This window comes from Melitaea cinxia, chromosome 9, assembly GCF_905220565.1.
Source record: "Melitaea cinxia chromosome 9, ilMelCinx1.1, whole genome shotgun sequence".
Lineage (NCBI taxonomy): Eukaryota > Metazoa > Arthropoda > Insecta > Lepidoptera > Nymphalidae > Melitaea > Melitaea cinxia.
The window spans coordinates 2,409,969-2,436,571 of NC_059402.1; the positions used below are offsets into that span (position 1 = coordinate 2,409,969).

The 26,603-nt window shown below is 34.5% G+C and overlaps 2 protein-coding genes and 1 long non-coding RNA gene across 3 annotated transcripts in view; 1 reads left to right on the top strand and 2 right to left on the bottom strand.

The window, feature by feature from the left end:
- The first annotated feature begins 1,569 nt into the window (after window positions 1-1,569).
- LOC123656495 (AN1-type zinc finger protein 1-like) lies at window positions 1,570-3,574 on the top strand. Its single transcript, XM_045592169.1, has 3 exons — window positions 1,570-1,879; window positions 2,620-2,722; window positions 3,008-3,574. The coding sequence occupies exons 1-3, from the start codon at window positions 1,596-1,598 to the stop codon at window positions 3,530-3,532; spliced, it is 912 nt and encodes a 303-aa protein (XP_045448125.1). The 5' UTR covers window positions 1,570-1,595; the 3' UTR covers window positions 3,533-3,574.
- Window positions 3,575-3,698: 124 nt separating this feature from the next.
- LOC123656548 (lutropin-choriogonadotropic hormone receptor-like) overlaps window positions 3,699-26,603 on the bottom strand; it is a 75,009-nt gene continuing 52,104 nt past the window's right edge. The window contains exons 2-13 of the mRNA XM_045592217.1: window positions 25,065-25,179; window positions 22,568-22,642; window positions 20,858-20,926; window positions 20,046-20,141; window positions 19,090-19,155; window positions 18,387-18,455; window positions 18,152-18,226; window positions 17,126-17,243; window positions 14,410-14,526; window positions 6,892-6,980; window positions 5,446-5,613; window positions 3,699-4,844 (exon numbers count right to left, since the gene is read on the bottom strand). Coding sequence (XP_045448173.1) covers window positions 3,755-4,844; window positions 5,446-5,613; window positions 6,892-6,980; window positions 14,410-14,526; window positions 17,126-17,243; window positions 18,152-18,226; window positions 18,387-18,455; window positions 19,090-19,155; window positions 20,046-20,141; window positions 20,858-20,926; window positions 22,568-22,642; window positions 25,065-25,179 — 2,147 coding nt within the window. The 3' untranslated portion in view covers window positions 3,699-3,754. The remainder of the gene's footprint in view (window positions 4,845-5,445; window positions 5,614-6,891; window positions 6,981-14,409; window positions 14,527-17,125; window positions 17,244-18,151; window positions 18,227-18,386; window positions 18,456-19,089; window positions 19,156-20,045; window positions 20,142-20,857; window positions 20,927-22,567; window positions 22,643-25,064; window positions 25,180-26,603) is intronic.
- On the bottom strand, window positions 8,434-9,849 carry LOC123656496. Its single transcript, XR_006743558.1, has 2 exons — window positions 9,488-9,849; window positions 8,434-8,796 (listed from the first exon to the last, which is right to left on the bottom strand). It is a non-coding gene; the product is annotated as an uncharacterized LOC123656496 (long non-coding RNA).

Sequence of the window (26,603 nt, forward strand, 5' to 3'; positions counted from 1 at the left end):
AAATACCAGAATATAGAATAGACTAGCTGTGCCCGCGACTTCGTCCGCGTGGAATTTAGCAAAAAAGTTGTTCAGTTTGCAGAGCTATAAAATAAATAAATATCTAAAATAAAAGTAGCCTAAGTTACTCCTTATTACATCAGCTATCTGACAGTGAAGGTCCCATCAAAATCGGTCCTGCCGCTCCAAAGATTAGCCGGAACAAACAGACAGACAGACAAAAATTGTAAAAAATGTTGTTTTAGTAGTTATATGTTCCGCGTAGACATCTTTATGCATTTAGTAAAACGCGGTTATTTTAATATTACAAACAGACATTCTATTTTTTTAACCGACTTCAAAAAATATGTATATATTTTTAAGTATGTTCGGAAATAACATCGTCGATTATGAACCGATTTGTATAATTCTTTTTTTTTTGTTGGAAAGGAGATATCCCAAAGGTGATGGAATCCCAGAGAAATCGAGGGGAATCCTCGAAAATTGTACTGACGACTAGTGCGTTTGTTAATTTTTCTTTCGTCTACTTACGTTGTATTTCTTGTCGATGTAATTGAAGTCAAGTTTTTTCGTTTGCGAGCAAACACAATTATTATATTTATATGTATTGATTAATAAAGTATTAGCCATTAATAGCACTACATTTATGGCAACGCAAGGCAGTCGCAGTCGCGTTTAGTAATTACAAGACTTGCGGTTTTAATGTTCTACCTGCAGGCTTAATCTGATTAGTTTTTAAATTCAATCCGTATTAAAATTAAAAAAGGCAGCAGCAGTCAATGATATTATATAGTTCCAAGTTTTTGTATTTGTAGTATGTATATAAAATTTTTGTAGTACAATATTTTTGGTTAAGCAGTAAAAGCAAGTATGCAAAAAATGGAGAAAGGTGAAATAGCGAGAAAATAGTGTGGAAGAAAAAAAGACGAAAGCTAATATATAAAATTACTTTTTATACAAAAAAATAGTTAATACAGTCATTGGATTAATTATTTCTCATGAACATATGAACATTTATCACTTATAAAAGGATGCAACGACATATTAAACATTGGATCATATACTTTTTCAACTGCAATTTTTTTTAATGTCAAGTTTAATTTTTATGGACAGATTACGCCACATTTAAAAGAAACAAGAACTTGTCTCGTGCTCTAAAGAAATGTTAATACTTATAATCCTATTTAAGAGTAGGTATACTTATTATATGTACTATTGATGATATCTAAAAAAACTTGAACTTCGAGATTAGATCCAACTGCTATAACTTTTGTATAGGTGAAGAAAGATGATCAACTTTATATAATTAAAAGAGAAATTTAATAAAAGACATGGATATTATTGAACAATGGGACAAAACACATTAGATGAGGCTGTGTAGCTTAGTACCTTGCTTATCACTTGATTGGGTATAAAAAAGACTGACATTTGACAATTGACTGACGAAACTAGCTGACAAAACATACAAAAATACGAAAAGTGCATGATAATAATTATTGCGCTTTCAATTACAAAGAAAATAAAAATATGAAAGTTATAAATTAAAACTTTATTTTATAACGAAGTTGCAATCTTTGATATTTATATTTTTAAAAATGGAATTTCCAACACTTGGCGAACACTGCCAGTTCCAATCATGCAATCAGGTAGACTTTCTGCCTCTCCAATGCAAGTGTGGGATGGTGTTTTGTCGTGTACATTTTAACGAGCACTGTGTCTCTGGAAACTGTGACATGGCGCCAAAACCCCGTGAAATTAACTTGCAAAGTGATGACCAGATATACAGATGTTCAGAAAAAGGTTGCAGAAAAGGAAATTTACACGAAATGCTTTGTAACAAATGCAATAAACATTATTGCATAGAACATAGATTTCATCCGTAAGTATAAATTATATTCTATTTTATACAACACATTGGCGCAGTGGTTACAGCACTGACGGACATAGATACTTACCGGGCACGGGTGCTTCGGTAAGTACCTGTATCAGATCCCGGGTAGGGAGGCCACCTCTGCCTGTAGACGAAGGCGGCCTGCACATAGCGGGCCAACCGTCGGGATGTAGCGGTAGCATGCGAAAGCGATTCCATGGCGCCCCACTATAATGATGAGGGCACCGCTGGGTTTTAGTAGGTAGTCTGGATTGGCCAGGAGTCCCACACTCACGCTGGTCTCGTCGGCGGGGTGCGTAAAAGCATTTCCCCGCAAAAAAAAAGTGGCCACAGCACTGTATGTTGAACTAGTGGTCGCTGGTTCGATCCTCGCATATTACAAACATTTGTATTGATCATATAGATGTTTGTCGTGGTCTGGGCATTTCCGGATTGTGTTTCCGGGCCCCCGACAGGATAAAATCCTACTGGGAGCTGTTGAGTGTGAAGCGTTTATTTATACATTATTAATATTACAAATATTTTTGTTCTACAATTAAAGTTAGTTTTATCAGTTATGAACATTAATTAAAATCTAACAAACCTTGCAAGTTTTAATTTAATTTTTAGTAAACCATCTTATCTTGTATAATTCGTATGCATACAACCATATATTATGGAGTTATTACATTTGTTTGTGTAACGGAATACAATCTCAATTACCGATTTTATTACTAAACTACTTTTAGATCATGTCCAGAAATAGATGATGAAACCATGGCAGCCAAAATAGAACAAATTGAAGCTCCAAAAAGACAATTTCAAGAAGCTAATAAACATCTACAAGAGAAGGTAAATATCTAGAAACTGCACCTCAAGGTTTTATGACTGTATTTTCCAATCTCGTGGGAATATTTGAATTGAAAGTAGCACATTTGTTATTCTGGATTTCCTGCTATCTATGTACTAAGCTTTTATTACAGTAAGTTCAGTAGTTCTAGCGTGAAATCAAAATGACTATCAAAGATTTCTTAAGTAGGACGGCAACTTTACTCAATGCCTGTCGCTTAAAAATGATCATATCCTATAAATCTTCTAATTAAAAAACTTCTAATATTATTGTGATTTTTTTTTCAGATAACAGAAAATATAAGGAAAGCCCTGCAGTCATCGGCAAAAGTGAAAACTGCATCAAAAATTCATTTAATGAGAATAAAGCAGAAAGCACTTGGCCCTAAATCAATTTCAAGTTCAGATAGAGTTTATTTTTCTATTAAAAAACCTCTTAACTTAGAACCTAAAAAAGTTGAAATTGTTGAAAATATTAACAATATTAAGCCAATCGAATCAGTCACCTTAGATCCTGATTTAAAAGACACTGTTCCTGTATTTATATCAACAAAATGGAGTCTCGGCCGTGCTATAGATTCTATTTGTGATAGCTGTCACATTAAAAATGAGAATAACAAAGCGGGATACACGAAATTAAGGTTATTTAGGCAGTTAGATGGCTATTGTATAAGTCCTTTGAAAATGGATGTTGATGTCTCTGAATTGTTAAGTAAAGAGGTTTTACTAGAAGGTGATAAACTTGTGATGGAATATATTGACAATAAAGTTATTAGTGGTATAGATGAAAATACTCAAATATTTTTAAGTTGAGTTATTTCTGAACACTTTTTAATATATTTATTTATACAGTAACTATTTGTTTTTTATTTTTCTTCTCTTATAAGAATTTATGGCAGAATTACTGTATGTATTTTGGTTTTATTCTGCTGTTTTTACTTTCTAGTTTAAAAGAAAGGTATAAATAATAGACTGAAAATAATAAATATTTTTATAATTAAAATAATACAATTGATGGCTATTCTTATTATCTAATTATAAAATGTCCACTTCACCATTCTTCGTGATCTGTGACACGGATCTATGGTAATCCACTAAAGGTACATGCGCTGCCGGTGCCGAAGGATTCGTATGAGCCGTGGGAGGGGGGGTCGTATTTAACTTGTATTTCTCCACCAACCAGGTACACATTCCTGTCCTGGAGATCAAATTCATAAAATCCCTACGGTACTGTTTCGTAAGGATTGCGTATAAAAATGGATTCGCACACGCGTTCAATGGGTAGAAGAATACGAGAAGAACTTTCCCGTGACTGACGTCGACTAATGGGACGCCAGCTAGGGCAGTTACACCGAAAAATGCAACGGGTGCCCAACAAAGCAAATCCGTGCCAACAAGAAGAGCCATTTTATTAGCTATACGCCTTTCAGCCGCCGCTGCTGCTCCCCTCCCTCCATACTTCTCCCCTCCCCCTCCCAGTGATCTGTAAATCTGCACGTAGCACACCACTACCGTGACCCATGCAACTGCATTTGTCAAAAACAAGCCTCCTTGATAAACGGCGTCCTCAATTCCTTCACTCTCAACCGGCAAGCAAATAGACGTTGAAGAGTAGTCTGAAATCCCAAGCAGAGGCAAACCGGCCATAACAAAGGAGAACAGCCATCCTCCTATCATTATTTTCGCTGCAGTTTGCATAGAAATTCTTCGCTCCAAGTATATTGCGTATGTGATTGCGAACCAACGTTCCAACGTTACAATAGTGAGTGTGAATACGGACAATTGTCCTGAAAATACGGACAGGAATCCGGCAATTTTACACCCGACGCCGTATTGCCAATCATACGCGTAATTAAAGAACTCTCCGTAAGATCTAAGATCTACAACAGCTATCATGAAGAGGTACAGTCCCGTGCAAAGGTCCGAGAAAGCAAGATGGCACATGAGGAACCTTGGAACAGTAAGTTCGGCATGATTAGTAAGGAGGACTAAGAGAACGGCAATGTTTCCTACAACAGCGGCGGTGATCACGAACCAAACGCTGGCTCGAAGCCACGACCAGCCCATCACGTCTTCACAAGGATTTAGGGCATTTGGTAGTGGGTTGCACTCCACTTGTCGTCGACTGTGAAAGGAAATACTTAATATAATACCCATATACACACAGAGATAAATGCTCGATTTAAAATCAAAAATTCTTGTACACTGTTTTGTAGTTAGCTATAATAAACAAATATGTAACTACTTTTGGTTTCGGAGCATTTTGAAAACTTTTTATACTAATTAACTATTAACTAACTTAATTTAAATAAAATAAAATGAAATACGTGTAACCGATTTGGAGGCTTTAATGACTCTAACTTAACTCTTCGGTAAAGTCTCGGCCCAGTGGATGTCGAGGGGGGGGGGGACCAGACGCTGAGTTTGCGTCTCTTGCTTATTCTATGAATCTTATTCTATGTATCTTAATCTATGGCGGATGAATGAGTCGTAATTATAACTAACTATACTGCCAATAAATGTTTTCATATTTTGTTTCTGATTTCTTTATATGCATAGGCTTGCTCCCAACTAAGCAAATTAGGATGACCGCAAAGAGATCCTCTCTCTGCGCTTGTCCTGATTATGGAAATAAAAGAACGAAAAGACGATGATTGATGTTTCAGCCTTTCCAGTCAAGCTATTTGGTAATAAATATTTTGTTAATAATTATAAATGAGGTTTACCTCAAGCTAAAATTGCCACATTCCGAGAAATAAGTAACACTGACACTGTGGTTGACCGGATCGTGGAACTCTCCTTCATAGTCCTCGAAGCTGCCTGAGTCCGCGTATTCTTCGCTGGTCCATTGAACATTTTCTTCTTGAATTTCCAATGAATTATAGTCGACGGAACTGGCAACATATGAAAAATTAGAATATCCTATTAAATTAACTTATTTATCAACTAGCTGTGCCCGCGACTTCGTCCGCGTGGTATTTAGAAAAAGTATTGTTCAGCTCGCAGAGTAAAATAAATACATTTCTAACATAAAAGTAGCCTTAATTACTCCTTATTACATCAGCTATCTGCCAGTGAAAGTCAAAATCGGTCCAAACGTTTCAGAGATTAGAAGGAACAAAAAGACAGACAGACAGGCAACAAATTGTATAAAATGTAATTTTGGTATACCTACTATATGTAGTCCATATGCATTTTGTAAAAAGCGGTTATATTAATATTACAAAAGAAGTTATATTAATATATTAATATTTGTTATGTGGTGATATCAGATATTTGGACAGCGGTTGCCGGAGAATATAGACAACTGCAATATAAGAAGCATCTCAGGCGTAGGTACTGTTTATTTTATCCCAAGAAACAAAACTCAATCATCAATCATCAATCATTGCAGCCTATACAGTCCACTGCTGGACATAGGCCTCCACAAGTTTACGCCAAAAATAACGTGAACTCATGTGTTTTGCCCATAGTCACCACGCTGGGCAGGCGGGTTGGTGACCGCAGTACTGGCTTTGTCGCACCGAAGACGCTGCTGCCCGTCTTCGGCCTGTGTATTTCAAAGCCAGCAGTTGGATGGTTATCCCGCCATCGGTCGGCTTCTTAAGTTCCAACGTGGTTGTGGAACCTTGTTAGCCTCTTACGACACCCACGGGAAGAGAGGGGGTGGCTAAATTCTTTAGTGCCGTAGCCACACAGCACAAAAAACAAAACTACTTGAAAGCAATTATTTGCCTGTGATTTTCGTAAAAGTATCCTACATTAACCACGTTCTCGTAAATAAATACGAAAAGTGTAAAGATAAACAGTACTTATTGTTTTCTAATGTTTATGCGAATTTCACTTATTATAATGAAATAACTTTATCGGATTTTAGGATTCCTCGTGCTCCCGTGACCATGGTTGCTGTAAAGTATCCGAAATGTCGTCGGGTATGTAAAAAACCTAATAAACCGCGATAAAATCCAAAAGTTATTCATTATAATAAACAGTACTTTGTAACATAAGACTAACAAATAAAAAGGATATTAGTAGCCTTACTATTTTGTTCATAAAAATCATATTTACGATTTGTAGAGATATTGAGGGAGGTCAAGAAGTATGAAATGGTAATAGAAAATAATAATACAGAGGTTTAAAAGCTGAAATAGGAAAACAAATTAGTTTCTTACTTTCTTTCTGTTGTTGTTTTTATTTCAGGATTTGTTGATCTACGTTCCCTCTTCTCGGGAGATTTCATTTGACTGCTTTTACCGCATTTCTGTTGAAATTGTAAACGATTTAAGTTAGATAATTAAGTTAGAACAATAATTAAGTTAGATATTGAGTAAAACTGATTGAGAAATTTTGTAATGTAACAAATTTTATTATTTGTCATGATTAACTATTAATTTATTGGGCGTGGGTTTGAAGTGACAACAAATGGCTATTGCGCTAACGGCAGCGAGTTCGACTCCCTTACATATAATTTTATCGTATTGGAGATCGTTGAGTGTCAATCTATTGTTCTTATGTTTAAGTTTCTAAAAGATATAACTAATTTGTCTTGCTTATTAACAACCCTTAAAGTAAGTTTAAAATATTTTGGACCAGAAAATCTAACCATGCTAGGATATTAGGTAGGATGCTAGCATATTAGGTATATTAACTAATACTTCGAATCAGATAAAATTAATTCTACTTAACATGCGAACATAGATATGCATCAGTTGATAGCTAAATATGTCTACTCTCATGAACAGTCTAGTAACAAAACATAACTATCCCGTGCAACAAGTACAGATGGGTGATAAATCAATACAGGTGTCAGTACAGGTGCGTCGCAGGGTACTCAGTTGGACCTCGCATTCTGTATCCCGAGTGAAGTTCTCAATATTGCCAGACTATTGATTTTCTACCCACGGAGGCGGGACGTAGCCCCGCCGTTGGGACACATTCTATCAGTTTAAAATCAGTTTTATAGCCATTAACACATCAAGGTGTCGTAAAAATAATTAATTCGTATCTATTGTAATCAACTATTAGCTTGATTTAATCTCGATTCGTTTGCAGGCGTATGTAATAGGTATGTATAATTTTTAACTTTTTACTGTCTGTTTTACCTTTTTTTCGTCTTCTTTGGTTCTAATCTAATATTAAGTAGGTATAAATAATTTTCATTTGTGTGCAATTGATAAATTCTGAAAATAGCGGATCGAATATAATCATTCTTTTTACTATTTTAACACTATAGTATATAGTTTTATTTTTATGTCTTTTTTTTTGTAGCAAAAACAGCCGAAAAATAAATAGCAGCGTTTTACCTGAAATAAAACGCATATTAAATACTTACCTATACTGGAAGCTTTATTATGAGATAGCATATCCGTTTCCGTCGAATTTCTACCAGTTTCCGGTCACTTTTGACTCGTCTCCGTGGCGCCACCTGGCGGCTGCGTGGTAATTTATGCTTACTTCGATTTTGCCACGCTGTATTTTATCATTGGCTCTTTTTCACCAGGCAGAAATGCACTGAAAGCTTCCAGTATAGGTAAGTATTTAATATGCGTTTTATTTCAGGTAAAACGCTGCTATTAAATACTTGACCGTAACTGGAAGCTTTATTATGAGACCTGTTTGTTATCGCCTGGTGGTGCCACTTACTTTTGTATATGCAACTTAACGCCAATGTGATGGATATAAGGGGGAAAAAAAAAAAAAAAAAAAATACAGACTTTAGTATAATGATTAATTTATTGTTATTAAAAAATCAGTTTATATAATACTTTAATCATATTGTGGTAACATATAACATACTGTAATTATTACTTAATCACTTATTGGTATGAATAAGTTTGTAACACCATTAGACGTGTTGTTATTAATTACTTCACGCCTGTAGAATTTTCTAAATGTATTACCCGACCTCCAGTTTCCACGAGCCAGAATTTCCTCTATAGAACGATTTTCTAGCCAACTTTTAGAAGCGACCGCAGATCGAACACTTCCAGGTGTAGCAATAATGTCGGCTTCCTTAAGTAAGGTTTTAATCCAGCTTGCTATTACTGTGCGTGAAGCAGATTTTGCTAAACCTTTAACTGTAACAAATAAATTAAATACACCTGCAGTATCGCGCCTGTCGCTCAACAAGTTAATTGTTCTTTCTATCCAAAAAATAGGATTAAGATCATTATTCTCTAAATTTGGAAGCAGTTTCCAACCAGATTGTCTATAATTGCTATTATCTGTTTTGGAACCATATTGAGGCCAAAACACGATAGCTTGATCAGACTTTACGTAATGGTTTTCGTCAATCAAAAGTAGAGTTAGATCATGTATGCGTCTACCTGAACAAAGTAGTAACAAAATTGCACAATGACGTGATACTTGAAAAGGATTATTACAATCTACTTTGTAACTACTAAGATAACATGTGAGCTTACTAATATCCCATACGGGTGGCTTGAAAGTTTTTGGCTTTTTTAAAGAAATTGATTTTAAAATGTGTTTAACTAGTACATGTGAACTTAATTTGCTGGAAGAGTCTGTGTTACATAGTGTTGACACCACTGATTTATGTAACAGGATAGTATTATATGAAAGGTTGTTAATCAAATACAGATCTGATAAGAATTGAGCTAACTGGGCACCAGTAGGATTTTTTATATCAATATTTTTATTAATACACCATGAACACCAACGATTCCATGCAACTTCATACGTTTTTAATGTAGATACTCGCCATGAATTTTTAAGTAGAGATACTTGTTCAGTATTCCATGTACTTACCGCCTCAGACCACCCCCACATTTCCACACCTCGAGGATGATGGTTTCGACTTTGGGAGGTGGAAGTCCTGTCGAGGTGTCGATTAGACTTTTGTTCAGATTTCTCAGTGTTAATGGAGCTGCTAGGGCTCGCGCTTTGAGGTCTGGACGCCAAAACACTTTCTCCCATCGAGGCACGACGACAAGAAATACTCCTGTGGACTGATTGAGGTGAGTCAGTACTTTCGGGACAAGAAATGGTGGTGGGAATACCCACGCTAGTTGAAAGTTCCACTGAACGCTGAAGGCGTCGTGGAATAGAGCTTGTCTGTCCGTCAGATCTAGAGACACATAATTGTGCACTACGTGAGCTGTTGCTGAAGCGAACAGATCTACAACGGGAGTCCCCCATTTCCTGAAAGCCATCTTTACCGATGTTGGTAATAGATGCCACTCTGGTGGACGTCGATACCGTGACAGATGATCGGCGTGATTGTTGTATATGCCTGGTATGTGATGTATCTTGAAGTGTATCTGGTTCTGATCTAGAAGCTTCAGAATTCGATAAGTTATATCGGTTAGGATTATCGACTTCGTTCCTCCTTCGTTCCGTAGATAAGAAACTGTCGTTTTGCTGTCGCTTTGGATAAGGATCGAGCTGTGGTGCAATAAGTGAATTTGTTTTTGTATTGCGTACAATACGGCTAGCATCTCTTTTGCATTGCAGTGCATCGCTTGTTCTTTTTGTGACCACCTGCCTGAAAGGGGTAGATTGTTGAGCTGTGCACCCCAACCCTGATCCGAGGCATCCGTCGTCAAAAAAATTTTTGGAGGAGGACAATGAAGAAGCGTCGACAAGTGACAATTCAGAGTCCACCATCTCAACTCGCTTGTTACCTCTTGGGTCAGTAAGTATTCTTTGACTGGGAGATTTTGTATTGTATGCATAAACTTTAGTAGTTGGCGGTGATTTAGACGACCTCGTGGTACTGCAAAGCTGGCAAAATTTAACATTCCAACTATTTTTTGAAGAACCTTTATGGAGATTTTCTTGTTGATGATGACATTTTTTACGTTTTGAACTATTGAGATAATTTTGTCCTTCGGAAGGGATTTCAAATTTTCCCACGGTCTCCACAATATACCCAGATAAACTAGACTTTTTACAGGTTGAAGTATGCATTTTTTGAAATTTACTTGCCAACCCAATATCTGTAATAGCTCTACTGTCTGTTGTGTATGATTGTAAAGCCTCTGCGCATCTTGATGTACTATTAAAAAGTCGTCTAGGTACACTAGTATTCTTATGCCGTACCTTTTTCGCAATGTTTGAGCGACCCAATTTGTGAGGATCGAGAATGTTTTGGGTGCTGTGCTTAGGCCGAACGGTAGGCATGTCATCTCTAAAACTTCTTGATTGTACACTAGACGCAGGAAGCGTCTGTGAGATTCCGTGACATTCACGTGGAAATATGCCTGGGACAGATCGACTTTGCACATCCAGTCTCGAGGTTGTAAGAAATCGGGTACACGGTACATGTTTATCAGGTGGAATGGCTCCGTGATTATAAAGTCGTTCAGTCGTTTCAGATTGAATATTGGTCGAACAGATCCGTCTGGTTTTGGAACCAGAAATAAGGGGGAAACAAAGCTTGGAGATATTGGAGCTACTTTCAAAATACCTTGCTCTTTCATTTTTTGAATAATCGTAGACATTTGTGCTGTTACTTGTGTTTGAAAATGATTTTCTTTTAGTTTCGGAATTATGAGTGGCGGTTTTTGAGCAAAGGGTATGCGATATCCTTGAATTAGTTTTAAAACTATTTTTGGTGCACCCATTTTCTTCCACTGTGGAAGAAAATGGATTAGTTGACCTGCTCGGAACAGCCTCGAGTCATTGCCTGTATCGCTGATGTCTTTTTGAACCTCGAGAGTTGACTGTACGTCCACGATTATATCCACGTTCGGGCCGCGAGCCTCGGTTGTGAAATGATTCTCTTTGTCGGTCTAGGGCAGGGCGATGGTCGCTATTAAATGTGGAAGTTTGGCCTCTTGAATGATATTTATATAGAGCGCCCCGCGAGGGCGCATTATTGCCAATATGGTTTTGAATATCACTGAGTCCATTATGAGCTGTGATGTCCGACTCATGTACAAAGTGCGTCCCACTCGATGGAACAAGATGTCGCAAGCCGTGCCCCCGCGAGGGGCGGTGATTAAATCGATTGGACTTTACTTGAGATAATCCATCAGATGATTTTATAGACCAAAAGGCTTTACGGACCCCTCCAGCCTTTTCTAATGCAGTTGCAAATTGTTCAGCATCAAATATGTAAGAATTGGAAGGTGGAATTTTGTTAAGCAATGCTTTAAGCGAGGGGTCTTTCACTTGACTTGTTATAGAATCACGGCGCATCTCAATACTTTCAGCCCTGTGGCCACAAACTAATTGTAAAAGATCCGAAGATATTTTATTCAAATCACCTTTCAAAAATAATTCATCTACCTTACAACTCAAATTATCAAAATTAATATCGTTACTATTTGCCCATGATAGAAGATTACGAATACTTTCTTGCAACGATTCTTTTTGTTTCAATATACAGTAAGTAATAGCTGCGTACGATTTATCAGCGTATTTTAAATAACGCATAGTATCATACAATTTAACCTCTTCATTTGTATCGAGGTCTATAAAACCGGGCTTATGATTATACAATTTCTGTGTTTCTGCGTATCTTATTTCTGACCAAGATGAACTACCCAGACGTTGAACATCGCTTAACATTTTGAGAAATTTCTCTGAAGTTTTAGGAACAGCCGGTTCTTTCAACTTTGTTTCAATATCGAAGGTAAATTCGTTACTGGACTTATTCGTATGGCTGTATTCACTTTCAATAAATCTTTCATCAGTTACATTATGATTGTCATAAAGATCTCCACTTACCTCTGAACAAATTGAATTGTCATCATTGTTACAACGGTTTACTTCGACATTATTTGATGGGAAAATATATTTACGGAGCTCGCCTACTTCTTTGATTAGTTTATCCATCTTCTCAAATTGCCGATCCCGCTTACACTTCTTACGTCGATTTCGGCGTGAGCGCTTTCGCTTATTATTCGAAGATGAAGAGCTTCCAGAGGTATTACTCGTACTACTACTACTAGAGCTCCGGGGCCGTTTATGCGATGCTCTATTGTCGCCAGATACAGGCCCAGTATTTATGATTATATCTTGATTATCATCCATATCTGTAAGCAAATTCTATTAGACAGGGTAGTAGTAAAAAATTTCTACTTATTTTTAATAAACTATGAAAAAACTCGGATAACTGGTATTAAAATATTTAATTTAAACTTTATAATAACAAGCAATCCGAACGGAAAACCCGTTAAAATTTTTGATTGCTTACTGTTTAATTTGACACAATTGTACTTTGTAAGTTATTTTATACTTACCCTCTTTTATTCACAGTAAATACCTGCTTTATAATCCTTTTAGTCACTTGCAGAGTAACTTACTATTTTAAATTCTTTTATATTTTTAATTTTTATATTAACAATAAAAATCACTAATTTCGCAATAATTACGAGTTACTGCGAAGGTGTTGCTTCGACGGAATACGAAACGCCAATGATAAAATACAGCGTGGCAAAATCGAAGTAAGCATAAATTACCACGCAGCCGCCAGGTGGCGCCACGGAGACGAGTCAAAAGTGACCGGAAACTGGTAGAAATTCGACGGAAACGGATATGCTATCTCATAATAAAGCTTCCAGTTACGGTCAAGTATTTAATAAATTATTAATTTTTCTTTGTTATGGGTATTTTTTTTTAAATTTTCGTTAGTTTAATTGCTATAAGTGTTTAAATCTGCGTATGGATGTATGTGCGTAAGGGTTTGCGCCTCACTTGTTGATTTCTTAGATGTCCTAGGTCAAGGTAAAATAGCGACCTCAATGCGAATTTATATATTTTTTTTTCGTTACCAACAACAACAATTTGAATCGTGAAATACAAATTAGCGGTAACTATTTAAAATTATATGAACTTGCTTTATCATCTTAATTATTTATGCGTCCCAAATTATTGTTGAAAATTTTTATTGTGTTTGAATTTTCATAAACGTTATTGTAACAACCGTTAGACTGTAATTTTTAAATATCTGTCAAAAGAGGTAAAACATTCATAAAAAGATTAATAACATCTACTCTACCATCGATCGTAAGAATTTGCCGCGTGCGTATTTGTCTAAAAAAAAAGGTTAAAAATTGATTATTATAGTAATAAAAATCAACATTTGATTAACAAAAAAAAAAAAAAAAATGTACCTACTACATAAGGTCGTCGCCTAAGGTTTTTTCGATGTGCGTAAATTCGGTAAAACTTTTAGAAATAAAAAGTATTCTCTAAAAATAGACTCAATAAATCGGAAATCAATATTTGCGCCAAGTTCGTTTGTTCGTTTATTTGCGCATGCCTGAGAAAAACTAAACGTCTTTCAGAATTTCAGATTTCAGGATTGCAAAATTTGTCTAGCTGTTTCTCTTCATTATTTTACAAGATCCTTCTTTAACTGTTTTTCATATTCCCTTCTTCGTCTGCTCTTAAAAAAAAAGATAGTTAACGATAAAAATCAGAATAAGCTCGTTCTAGTTTTTCTCAGACATCATTTTACCCTCGTGTTTCGAGTTAATTTGTACGTGTAGTATTATTACAAAAAGTAGAAATTAAAAAATTGAGTGTGTGCTTAAGACCACACGGCAGGAGTGAAAACTTCATTGGCAATCGCAATCAAGCAATAACGCAATAAGTCCCGAGTTTACCCGATCGAGCCTTTCACCTCAGAGCGTGACGGATCAGCCTAACTTACTACCTACGAAAAAATGTGTGTGCGGTGCGCCAAAAAAGTTTTCACTTCAAAATTCGACAATCAATACCTGCGCCATGATCGCTAGCTGCGTCTCGTACAGCGCATGCCTGGCGGGGTCGTGTCGCTCGGGGAAGGCGAACGCGCAGCAGTGGAAGTGATGAGTCAGAAATGCCTTCTCCAAGTGCTTAAATCATACGAGATAGACTTACATCATGCTGGACTAGAATATTATTTACTATATGCTTTCATTTTCTTTTGTTTGTTGTATCTATGAATGCAGTGTTGCTTATAATTTAAGTATCAATTATTACTCATGAAACAAATGTACGTATATTATTGGATATTTTTATTATATGCTCCAAGCTGTTCCTTTTAGCAATCATCATTTAAATGAATAAATAAATTAATAGTGTTATAAATAATTGTGGATTAAGTATTACGAAATCGTTTAAGAATCTGTTAGTTTAAAAAAAATCTGGAACAATATTAAGGTAGGTCATAATTTATTTTTTATAAGGAACTTTAGTTTTGAAAATAGTGAGGGTGAGAAAAATGATTATGTTATTACTTCATACCTAAATGTTTAATTTCAACGTATATTTTTTGTTGAGTTCATTTTAGGAACCAATTTTGATTGTGATTAAAGAGCAAATACACATCATAAGTTCTTTATTTTATATCATAAATAATATTTATGATAAAATGGATTTATTATATTAAAACATAAATTCATACAACGTCATATAAAATGAAGAAATTGATTAGAAGAAGAAGGCTGAAACAGAACGTTATGACAGAAGTAGGTTCTAGTTAAAAAAAGTGCGTGTTGCATTCAAATAGGGCAGAAGTGAAAGAATGTTTGTTTCTTTATCGTGATCGTTTTCATTTTATCGAGTTCTAAGGATGTTTCATATTAACAAGTTCAAGTTCATCACATATTTCGAATTGACTGCTAGTTCGATCTGTTAGACCGAGTTATACTCGAACGATTGAATATACACCCAGTTGAAACTAGTTTACAGTTCGAGTTATTCGATTTTGATTCGATCGAGATTTCGATTTTGATTTTCTCCTAAAACTTAAAGTGAATTCATTATTTAATAATAATTTTCTTTTTTTTTGCTTTATTGGTAATATATCTAATGTATAAAATTCCCGTGTCGCGGTGTTTGTAGTTAAACTCCTCCGAAACGGCTCGACCGATTCTCATGAAATTTTGTGTGCATATTGGGTAGGTCTGAGAATCGAACACCATCTATTTTTCATCCCCCTAAATGTTAAGGGTAGTCCACCCCTGTTTTTTATTTTTAAATAAATTATTTATTTTTTATTTTATTATGATACAACATTAAAAAATACATACAACCCTAAATTTTCAACCCTCTACGATCAACCCCTATTTTTAAATAGCGTTTAGCGGCAAGACAACGTTTGCCGAGTCAGCTAGTTATTCATATAAAATGATGGCTATTTGCAAATACAATAATTCTTAAGTCAATGTACGAGTATATCATACTAGATTTTTCAAATTTAATCGAGTAACATAAATTCGATTCGATTAAATCGAATGGTAAAATCGTCTGCAAGTCGCATCACTAGCAGCTATCCCTACGAGGGTACGTTATATCCGGCGAGGGAGGCGGCTAGACAGACTTGCGCAGATGTGTCTAATCAATATTTCGACTAATATTATAGTACCTGTAGGTAGCATTGATAACATATTTTATTTTAAATTAATTAGTAGGTACCTGAAAATATTATTGCAGTGTTCATTTACTTTAATGAAATTCAGTGCAGTTTTCATTGTGGTTAAAATACTTGGTGAATAAAGATTAATCAAACATATTGAGAAAGCTGAGGGATTGAATAGATTGAACACATTTCATTTTTTAATTTCGATGATCTGCGCAGGTTCACCTAGGTACCTTCCTAATGTGTAAGTAAGTAAAATAGTATTGATGTTCCACGAAAATGTACCTTTATGGACTTTTACAGTTTTTAATATTTTTAAGTAATTACTTGATAAAACTCCACATAGTGGTAAAAGTTCCGCTTTATGTGTTTATTGTTGGCGGTGAATTATTGCTTTATGCTAAGGAACGGTTCGATCCCTGCTGATAAATGTATACTACGCAGACGTTGTGTCTGGTCCAAGCAAATACTGTGTAAATTTTGTGTTTCTGAATAGTGTCTAGTTTTATTTAAAAGCCATCGAGTGTAAAGCATTTTTTACCATAATTTTAAAAACATATTCGGTTGTATACAAACTTTATGTAACCACACGAAATATTCTTTTTTTTTTTGCTGCACTTAACTGCCTTTTTTATGTTTACAGTAAATAACTTTAATTCTTGCTGAGTCAAGTGAATTATGTTAGTATTCTCTTAAGAAATGCACGATTTATTCATATTAGTTTTAAAAAAAAACAAGATATTCGAAGGGAAACTTCTTTAAAATCATTGTGTTAAGGAGCTCGACAAAACGAAAATGAATCACGATAAAGAAACAATCACATTAATAAGAGCAAGAGATAGAATACATTACACAGTATTTCACATTCTCATTAAAAGTCAGATTTCAAACTCGGTGTAGGCTGCTTTTCAGAAGTTACACTTCTGCCGTGTGTGAATGCAACACACGCTTTTTTAAATTATTCATGATAATTTTATTTCAATGGAAATATAAAGAGAACGGAAAAGGAGATCAATTTAAATTTAGTATTATTTGTCAATGTCATTTAATTGAATTTGACGTGGGTATGGGTCATCATAGAGTCAATGTACCTGGAACTCGTATATCGAAGGTATGTATTTCAAAGATGGCGTCTTTTCTATTCTAAGAATTTCAAGCTTCTCTAGACCTTTCGTTGGCAGTGAGTTGATAGCAGTGTTGCTAAGATCCCTAAAAATAAAAAAAATTGTAATTAATATTATTTTTGAAGTAGTATTCTTTATGCACGCTTGACTTGGGTAGTAAGCTGATTAATGCTTGATGATAGCGTTACGTAAAGTGTGATCGGGCGAGACGAACGGTTTGAAAGAGAGAGATGCGAGCATCTCTTTTCCTCTCATAGCCGTTTCGTATGTATAAGACACAGTGCAGGCTTATTGCTAAAGAAGTTTAACTTCAGTCATGTGGTCTAAAGTACACTCGCTTTTAATTATTTGGTTCTACTATTTATCTTTATATATTTCTCCTCTGTTTGCTACGCACCCTTTTACTTCCATACCATTTTGGATACAGAAACTAATAAAAATCGATTTATTCATAAAATTATTCTGCTTAATCAAACGCTAAAGTAATATTTTACTTATGTACCTATGTTTCATTTTAGATTTTTGGTAAAATATATTAATTGTGTATATTGATGTCGCGTTGGCGTAACGGTCACAGCCGTGGATTTTACCTGTTAAGCTGACGGTTGCGGGTTCGATCCCCGCACATGACATACATTTGTATTGGCCATACAGGTGTTTGCCGTGGTCTGGGTGTTTGTGCAGTCTTTGTGGGTCTCCCCACTGTGCCTCGGAGAGCACGTTAAGCCGTCGATCCTGGTTGTTATCACATACACACCTGATAGCGATTGTTACTCATAGTAGGGAATATATCCGCTAACCCGCATTGGAATAGCGTGGTGGATTAAGCTCTGCTTCTTCTCCTACATGGGGAAAGAGGCCTATGCCCAGTAGTTGGATATTACAGGCTGAAGCAGTGTATATTTAATTATTGAACTTGGCTTTGAAAGTTTCTGTATTCACTGCGATGTACCTAGTATACTATTATTATCGCTAGTCAAATTAAACACTTACAGCTGTCTTAACAGGAGATTGCCAGCGAACGCTGAATCGTCTAATTTACGTAGTTTAGTATTTCCCCTAAAACTCCTGCAAGTAATGAGCTTATTAATAAAGTTATTAAGACGGTTTTAATTGTAAATAATTTGACACTGTTTATTTCTGGAACTTTTATATTTTTATAATCACGGATTTATGTGTAGTATAGATAATTATAGGAAAAAATATTGGAATTCATAAAAGTACTTACAATTTTGATATTTGTGAGTTTTTGAACGCATACGCTGGTACTTCTTCTATTAAATTGTAGCTCAATGAACTGCAAGACCAAACACGAAAAAACCATTTGAAACAGAAAAAAACATACAATACGCCTATGATAGCTATTAGAATCAATCAACGAGAAATTATTAAAAAAAAAAACTAAAACCTTATTATTACAAAAAAAAAAAAAAATCGGAGTCGTCCAAAAAAAGCTGTGTCAAACGTTAACATGAAGGGCCTGTTTCAAAGGTTGTGGATGATGATATCAAAAAGATAAAAGTTTTTGATTTATTATTCTTTTTCATCATCGAATGTCGCTGTATTTATGAGATATTTCTATTCGCTAAATGAATCTAAAAGTTATAGTGCATTCATTCAGGTGATACAAGTCCTAATGGCCTATGGTCTATTCTAGCTCCCGCTGTTAAAGTCTAATCGTAACTTATTTGCAGGCTAAACTTTATTCACAACTGATGACACAGGCCCTAAATTTATTTAATCAGTACATTACATAAATTTATATTAATTTCAACATACTAAACTAAAAAAAAAGTTTTTAAAACTCGCTGAATTGCGTAAACATAACAATAGTAAAGAAATGTATGTAAATTAAAAAAAAAAAGAAAAACAAAATAAATAAATATAACGAAAAGAAAACAGCATAAGATGGTATATACCTATTGACTTACACTTGGTCAGCGCGGACTCGTAGGGAGTGGGTCGGGATGCGCTTTATATGATTGCCCTCGAGGTCTCTGTGAAATAATAGTTTGATGATATTGATAAATATACTCACGAACCTTTATAGACACCATTTAGCTACTTAGCTTCGTATACAAATTTTTGTTTTGTTAAATAATAGTGATTCTAAGCAGTGTTGTGTTCCTGTGGTGAGTAAGGTGATCAAAGCTCCTGGAGGAGTTGGGGGTAGTGTCGATAATTTGCTGGCGATGCTTCTGCTGTTGCAAGATTTTATAAGCTAAAGTAATCGCTTACCATCAGGTGAGCCTTGCGCTTGTTTTCCGACCTAGTTGTATAAAAACTTAGTTTGCTTAAGACCGCACGCCAGAAGTAAAAACTTCATAGTGAATATACTAAACAAAGTGACGCAACAGCGAAGAACAGCTGACTGTTTCTTTTTCGCTCGGGTACCTACTCTTGGCGGTCCCAAGTTCACCCGATCGTGTCTTTCACCTCAAAGGGTGACGGATCAGCCTTACTTCATCACTTTAGCCTATTACAGTCCACTGTTGGACATAGGCCTCCCCAAGTTCGCGCTAGACATTATGGCGCAAACTCATGTGTTTGCCCATAGTCACCATGCTGGGCAGGCGGGTTGGTGACCGCATGGCTGGCTTTGTCGCACCGAAGACGCTGCCCATCTTCGGCCTGTGTATTTCAAAGCCAGCAGTTGGATAGTTATCCCGCCATCGGTCGGCTTTTTAAGTTCCAAGGTAGTAGTGGTACTGTGTTATCCCTTAGTCGCCTCTTACGACACCCACCGGAAGAGAGGGGGTGGATATATTCTTTAATGCCGTAACCACACAGCATAAGTAACCACACAGCATACCTTGTGGTCCTAGTTATACTAAAATATCATTAAAATTGCTATGCATTAATTTTTATAAGAAGTTTCTTAACTTACATTGCTTGCAAGTACGGAATAGACGATTCCATGATGTTCTTGTCATGAACGTGGCTCAAATTGGGGACCTCGACCAAACCTGACGTCGTTACTATGCTGAAAATAATTTGGTGACTACATTATACAGTCTCCTGTTCTATCAAAAAATGAAGTATTAAACAAATCAAACGAACTGAATAGCAAATATATATGTATAATGAATAAAATAACAAAAAATTAAAATTAACAAATAACAACAACCAATCCAACAATTAATTTTGAAAACCAAAACCTCATATGTTTGTGAATGTAAATTAATGAAATACTAAATAAAATATTTATAACACTACATAGATTAATTTAAATTACCTAATTAATTTGACTGTTATTGTCAAATTAATTAGTAATTGTAATTTAAAATGACAATTCGTATAGTTCAATTTTGAGATACTTATCGTAGGTATGTATTTATGTAATTAAATTTAGAACCTGACAATTTGAGAAAATGAAATTGATTTGATCAATATTGTCGAAATAAATAAATATTTTGACCTAAGTCAAAACGAAAAGGGAAAGTAAAAGTTTAAACGGGACTTTAAATTCTATGCATTTTATATAAATATATACACCGGTTAGTCTTTAGATTAAGACCCATCGAATTAATTTTGTAACGAAATTATGCTGATAAACAAATTTAGAAGTTAGATAGGTTAGGGTTATATTTTTTTTATTCGTCAGGTCTTATTCTAAAGACTACATCTTTGGAATTATCAAAATTTTACATTATGTGAATAAATAAATAAAAACATAAAATATAAAACATACATACGTACAATGTGCGCAGTTCCGGCAACGGTGGTAGCGGTGGTATCTTGTGTAAAAGCGGAGCCTGTGTTATGAAACTGAAAGAAAAATTTACTACTTTTTGGATTGAATTTATTTATTTATTTATTCTTAATGTACACCGACATACAGACATATATAAAGAAAGATACAATACAAGATGTACAAAGGCGATCTTATCGCTAAAAAGCGATTTCTTCCAGATAACCTTTGGGTACTGGACACGATACAGTAGCAGCGGTTATGGTGTGGACAAATTAAGAAGAAAAAATCAATTATAAATAGATCAATTTTAAAATAATATCCATATAAAATAGCAGTGGATTAGGAAATTTTTGATTATTTTGGAGTGTCTAATCGTATTCTGCCGCAGTTTATCAAATGAAAACAGCATTTGGTACATTTAAATTTATACAAATAAAAAAAAAAATGCAGTGTTTGTTTGTAATATTAAAATAACCGCTTTTTACTAAATGCATATGGATGTATACGCTTCAGCCTGTAATATCCCACTACTGGGCATAGGCCTCTTTCCCCATGTAGGAGAAGGATCAGAGCTTAATCCACCACGCTGCTCCAATGCGGGTTGGCGGATATATTCCCTACTATGAGTAACGATCGCTATCAGGTGTACGTGATAACAACCGGGACCGACGGCTTAACGTGCTCTCCGAGGCACGGTGGGGAGACCCACAAGGACTGCACAAACACCCAGACCACGGCAAACACCTGTATGGCCAATACAAATGTTTGTCATGAGCGGGGTTCGAACCCGCAACCGCCAACGCAACAGGTACAATATATGGATGTATAAACGATAAATATACCAAAATAGCATTTTTTTAAATTTTTTCTGTTTATCTGTCTGTCTGTTTGTTCCGGCTAATCTCTGAAATGGCTGGACCGATTTTGACGGGACTTTTAACTAAGCTACATTTATTTTAGAAATTTATTTATTTTTTAAATCTGCGAACTGAACAATAACTTTTTTGTTAAATTCCATGCGCGAGAAGTCTTAGTAATATCATAAATGTATGTTCTTAAATTACTTAAAATTATTTGTTTTATTTTAAACGTCAAATTATCGTAAAAACAGATACGAAAAACTTAAAATCTGTTGTTGTTCGTTTCAATGTTCCAATTTGTTCTAGATAAACACTTAATCTAGAAAAATGCTTATTTAAAATTTATAATCCTACCATAAAATAATCGGTAACATAAAGAAAGTAGATATTTATGATTTAGTTTGTGATTATCTCCTTTATGGTATTCAATAAATAACTCATAAACATAATCCAGATAAATCGCATATTTTTCAATCATGTGTGTTGATATTAATAAAATATAAAAAGTTTTTAACTTTAGCGTAACTAATGTTTGGTAGATATTAATTTATCAGTAGGATCAAAAGACTAAGTTGTGGTTAATATACAAGATCGAATTTAATTCTCTTTTCGATAGAGGCATCTGTATGGAAGCCAGAATTTTTTACTTTTTTAGATCATTCGGGCTTCAATGATACAAAATAGATCTAAATTTAGACAAAATAACCGCGACTTCATATAATAGTAATTCCATCGTTAAAATTAAATGTTAATTTCAAAATAGTTTTATATTCATAATTAAATGTCAATAATATACTAAATACGAAAAAGTTTGTTGGACTTGGCCTTTTCACTGCTGGTAACTGGTATACTTACAATGATTTGAGATTAGGCATTTTTGTCAGATCTTCGACAGCAACGTGTATCAAATTAGGCGCGTCCTGCACTGTTCTGAGAATTAATAAAATAGGTCATTATAAAAAAAAAGTATTATATTATTGTTTTGAGTTCAGTAGACACGCTCCAAATCACTCGTTTACAGATAGATTATTGTAACTCACGGCTTTCCTGTAGTAAAGCGTAGATAGCTATTTAGCTAAGATACTTTTTCGTAATAACATTATGCCGAATGAAAATTAGAGGTGAAAATTATTTTGATCGAACTTACAACCCTGGATCAGAAAGAAGTATCGCTGCCAACTGTATCAGGGAACCATAACTATATGTGGATTGGGACAGCACATTCGTCCTATGATTCTAGGTAACGTACTACATCCTTAGTTCCTAAATCAAATATGGTCGAGTCGATAAAAATAGTTGATAATAATTGGATTATTTACGTACCAATAAGAGAACAATTTGCGATGCGGTACTGAGAATTTCTGTAAGGGCATTAATTGACGAGAAAACAAACAAACTCATGTTTAAGACTAATTACACGATAAAAGATCTGACGAATCTTAAAAGGCTAAACAAACACTGTATCAACAGTGTATTTTATGTGGAATTCGGACGAGCATAAACAGGTTCATATTTTTTTGAACATGTATTATTATATACTAGAGTGACATTTAGATACTATCAGAGCTATAACAATGAACCTAAAACTAAAAACCTTAAATACGTGTATATTATATGATAACTAAAAAATATTATTAAAAGGAGTCCCTTTAGGCAAGGTTCCGAAAATACTGGCAGCGTTCCCCTTTTGAATTTTTTAACCGACTTCCAAAAAAGGAGGAGGTTCTCAATTCGACTGTATTTTTTTTTTTTTTTTTTTTTATGTATGTTACATCAGAACTTTTGACCGAGTTAACCGATTTCGACAAATTTTGTTTTAATCGAAAGGTGGTGTGTGCCAATTGGTCCCATTTAAATTTATTTGAGATCTAACAACTACTTTTCGAGTTATATCTAATAATGCGGTTTTACTTGACGCTTTTTTCGTCGACCTACGTTGTATTATACCGCATAACTTTTTACTGGATGTACCGATTTTGATAATTCTTTTTTTGTTGGAAAGGGGATATCCCTAGTTTAGTACCATGATAAGGAAACCAGGATCTGATGATGGAATCCCAGAGAAATCGAGGGAAACTCTCGAAAATTCGCAATAACTTTTTACTGGGTGTACCGATTTTGATAATTTTTAATTTAATCAAAAGCTGATGTTTATCATGTGGTTACATAGAAATTTTATCGAGATCTGATAACTAATTTTTGAGTAATCTTTGATAACGCGTAGTTACTTGACTATTTTTTCGTCAATCTACGTTGTATTACTCTTCGATGTAATTGAAGTCGGTTTTTTTTTTCGTTTGCGAGCAAACACAATTATTTTTGTAAATACTAGCTGGAAATCATCACACTTCTCATGTAAGTTTCAGTTGTTATTGTAAATTGAAAGAAATTGAAATAATTGTGTTTGCTCGCAAACGAAAAAAAAACCGACTTCAATTACATCGACAAGTAATACAACGTAGATCGACGAAAAAATAGTCAAGCAACTACGCGTTATCAAAGATTACTCAAAAAGTAGTTAGCAGATCTCGATAAAATTTATATGTGACCACATGATAAACACCAGCTTTCGATTAAATTAAAAATTATCAAAATCGGTACACCCAGTAAAAAGTTATTACGGATTTTTGAGAGTTTCCCTCGATTCCTCTGGGATCCCATCATCAGATCCTGGTTTCCTTATCACGGTACCAAACTAGGGATATCCCCTTTCCAACAAAAAAAGAATTATCAAAATCGGTACATCCAGTAGAAAGTTATGCGGTATAATACAACGTAGGTCGACAAAAAAAGCGTCAAGTAAAAACGCATTATTAGATATAACTCGAAAAGTAGTTGTTAGATCTCAAATAAATTTAAATGGGACCAATTGGCACACACCACCTTTCGATTAAAACAAAATTTGTCGAAATCGGTCTACCCGGTCAAAAGTTCTGATGTAACATACATAATAAAAAAAAAAAAAAAAAAAAAAAACAGTCGAATTGAGAACCTCCTCCTTTTTTGGAAGTCGGTTAAAAATGGCAATGAAAAAGAAAGTAACAGATATTTTGTAATAGTGGATTTCCTTTACATTTATTTAGCATTTTTTTTAAATTTAGATTTTTAATTTGAAATGCGTTTGATGAGACTAAAAAGAGCCGGACCTAGGGGTCTCCTTGCTGAACACCAACATTAGAAACAATAGTATTTACGTCAAAAAGTAGTTAGGATGGGGTACCAAACATAAGGGTAAATTTCAGCAAGATATATGAGACTTCGTTAAGCAAAATAGTTCTATCTAAAATTGTCTCTTGACATAAGTCCTAAAACGTATATTTTTGTGTTGTACGATTTTTCGATATATACTTACAAATGCTCGACCTGTTCGAGATCGAAGCCAGCAGCTCTAATGACCCGCGCCGTGAGCCTCGTGATGTTGGTGCGTAGAAGCACGACTGATTCTCGCTGGCCCGTGCATAATTTTACTGCAATTATAAGAAACACGTATTAATAATCGTCTCAATCTTTACTTTAATCCAATAATACTATTATATTTCTAAGTTTTAATAGTTCCCTTAAATCCCTGTCCGTTTAAGACGACTGACCTAATCGTCCACTTTTACTTAAAATTTTCAATAAGATAAGTTATCTATCGAGGGGAAAAACATAACTAATATAATTTGTCAGATAGTTTACTATAGACTTGCTTCGCGATTTAATATCAGGCACGGCACACAGCGTGTTAATTAATTGCTATATCTCAATTTTAAATAATGAGGCACTATAATGACTAAATAAAAATAATTGAATCGATTGGATTTAATCCATTTGTTTTGTAAGTTTATTAATTTCAAACAAACAAACCACCCCATAATATAAGTATAGATAGATTAGTTAGAATAGACTGAAACATCTTGTTGCTTACGTACCGAACTATGAGTATTCCTCATTAACATTTTACGTGTGTTATCTTTCCTGTTCCATTCAACTGTACTTGCTGAATAACAAGGTTTTATAAATGCTACTTTTCAAAGTAGACCACTACACCACAGGGTTTCTCATAATCCTATCAGAAAGGACAACATTAACTTGGTTTTAAAAGTTCTAAGTAAAAAGTACAATTCAAAGAATGTAACAAGAAAAAAGTTAAAAATTAAAAAAAAAATACGTTACTTTATAGCCTTTAGAGGGCACCACATTTAATATAATGTGACATCGTATAGCCTATAACGAGCGGACCATCAAGACGCTTCTAATGATACCATCTATTTGTCTAAATTTGAAAATTAGTTTGGGCGATATACATACATACATAAACTGCTAAAATCATAACCCTCCTTTTAGTCGGGTAAAAATAAAAATATTATTTTGCCAGAATATTTGATTACGTGTGGATAAAATATTATACATATTTACAATTCACAACTTAAGAACTAAATAATTACAGATAGTTATGATACAATTCATGTCCGCGTAGAATGTTGCCAAAAATGCTGTGGATTGCTTTTTAAATGTTCATTAGTTATGAAACAATAATAAGAGAAAGACAATTATACGTTCATCCCTATGGAAAAATTTCATAAACCTTATAAAAACATGGACAAATGAAGATCAAAATTTTCAAACCGACTTATGAGAGGCTTTCCATATCAATTTATAGAGAGCTATAATATTTCAAAAATACAACGAATTTCGATTCCTGCAAATTCTAAAAAACAAGAAACAAAAGTCGCCACTCGAAGATTCATTATTTATACTTTTCATATTTGACTGACGTTAATCGTTATTGCTTCGATCTTATGAGTCATACGTTAAAAATAATTTAAAAAAAAAAAACAGATTAGTAGATACGGGACTGTTTTAAATAAATAATCATTTGTACTTCTGTCGGCGAAATGCATTAAGCTTA

Bases quoted from the DNA above. Each gene is read 5' to 3' on its own strand.
- LOC123656495 (XM_045592169.1), top strand. From the start codon at position 1,596: ATGGAATTTCCAACACTTGGCGAACACTGCCAGTTCCAATCATGCAAT. The intron at 1,880-2,619 runs GTAAGTATAAAT...AACTACTTTTAG, and splicing joins ATAGAACATAGATTTCATCC to ATCATGTCCAGAAATAGATG. The intron at 2,723-3,007 runs GTAAATATCTAG...TTTTTTTTTCAG, and splicing joins ATAAACATCTACAAGAGAAG to ATAACAGAAAATATAAGGAA.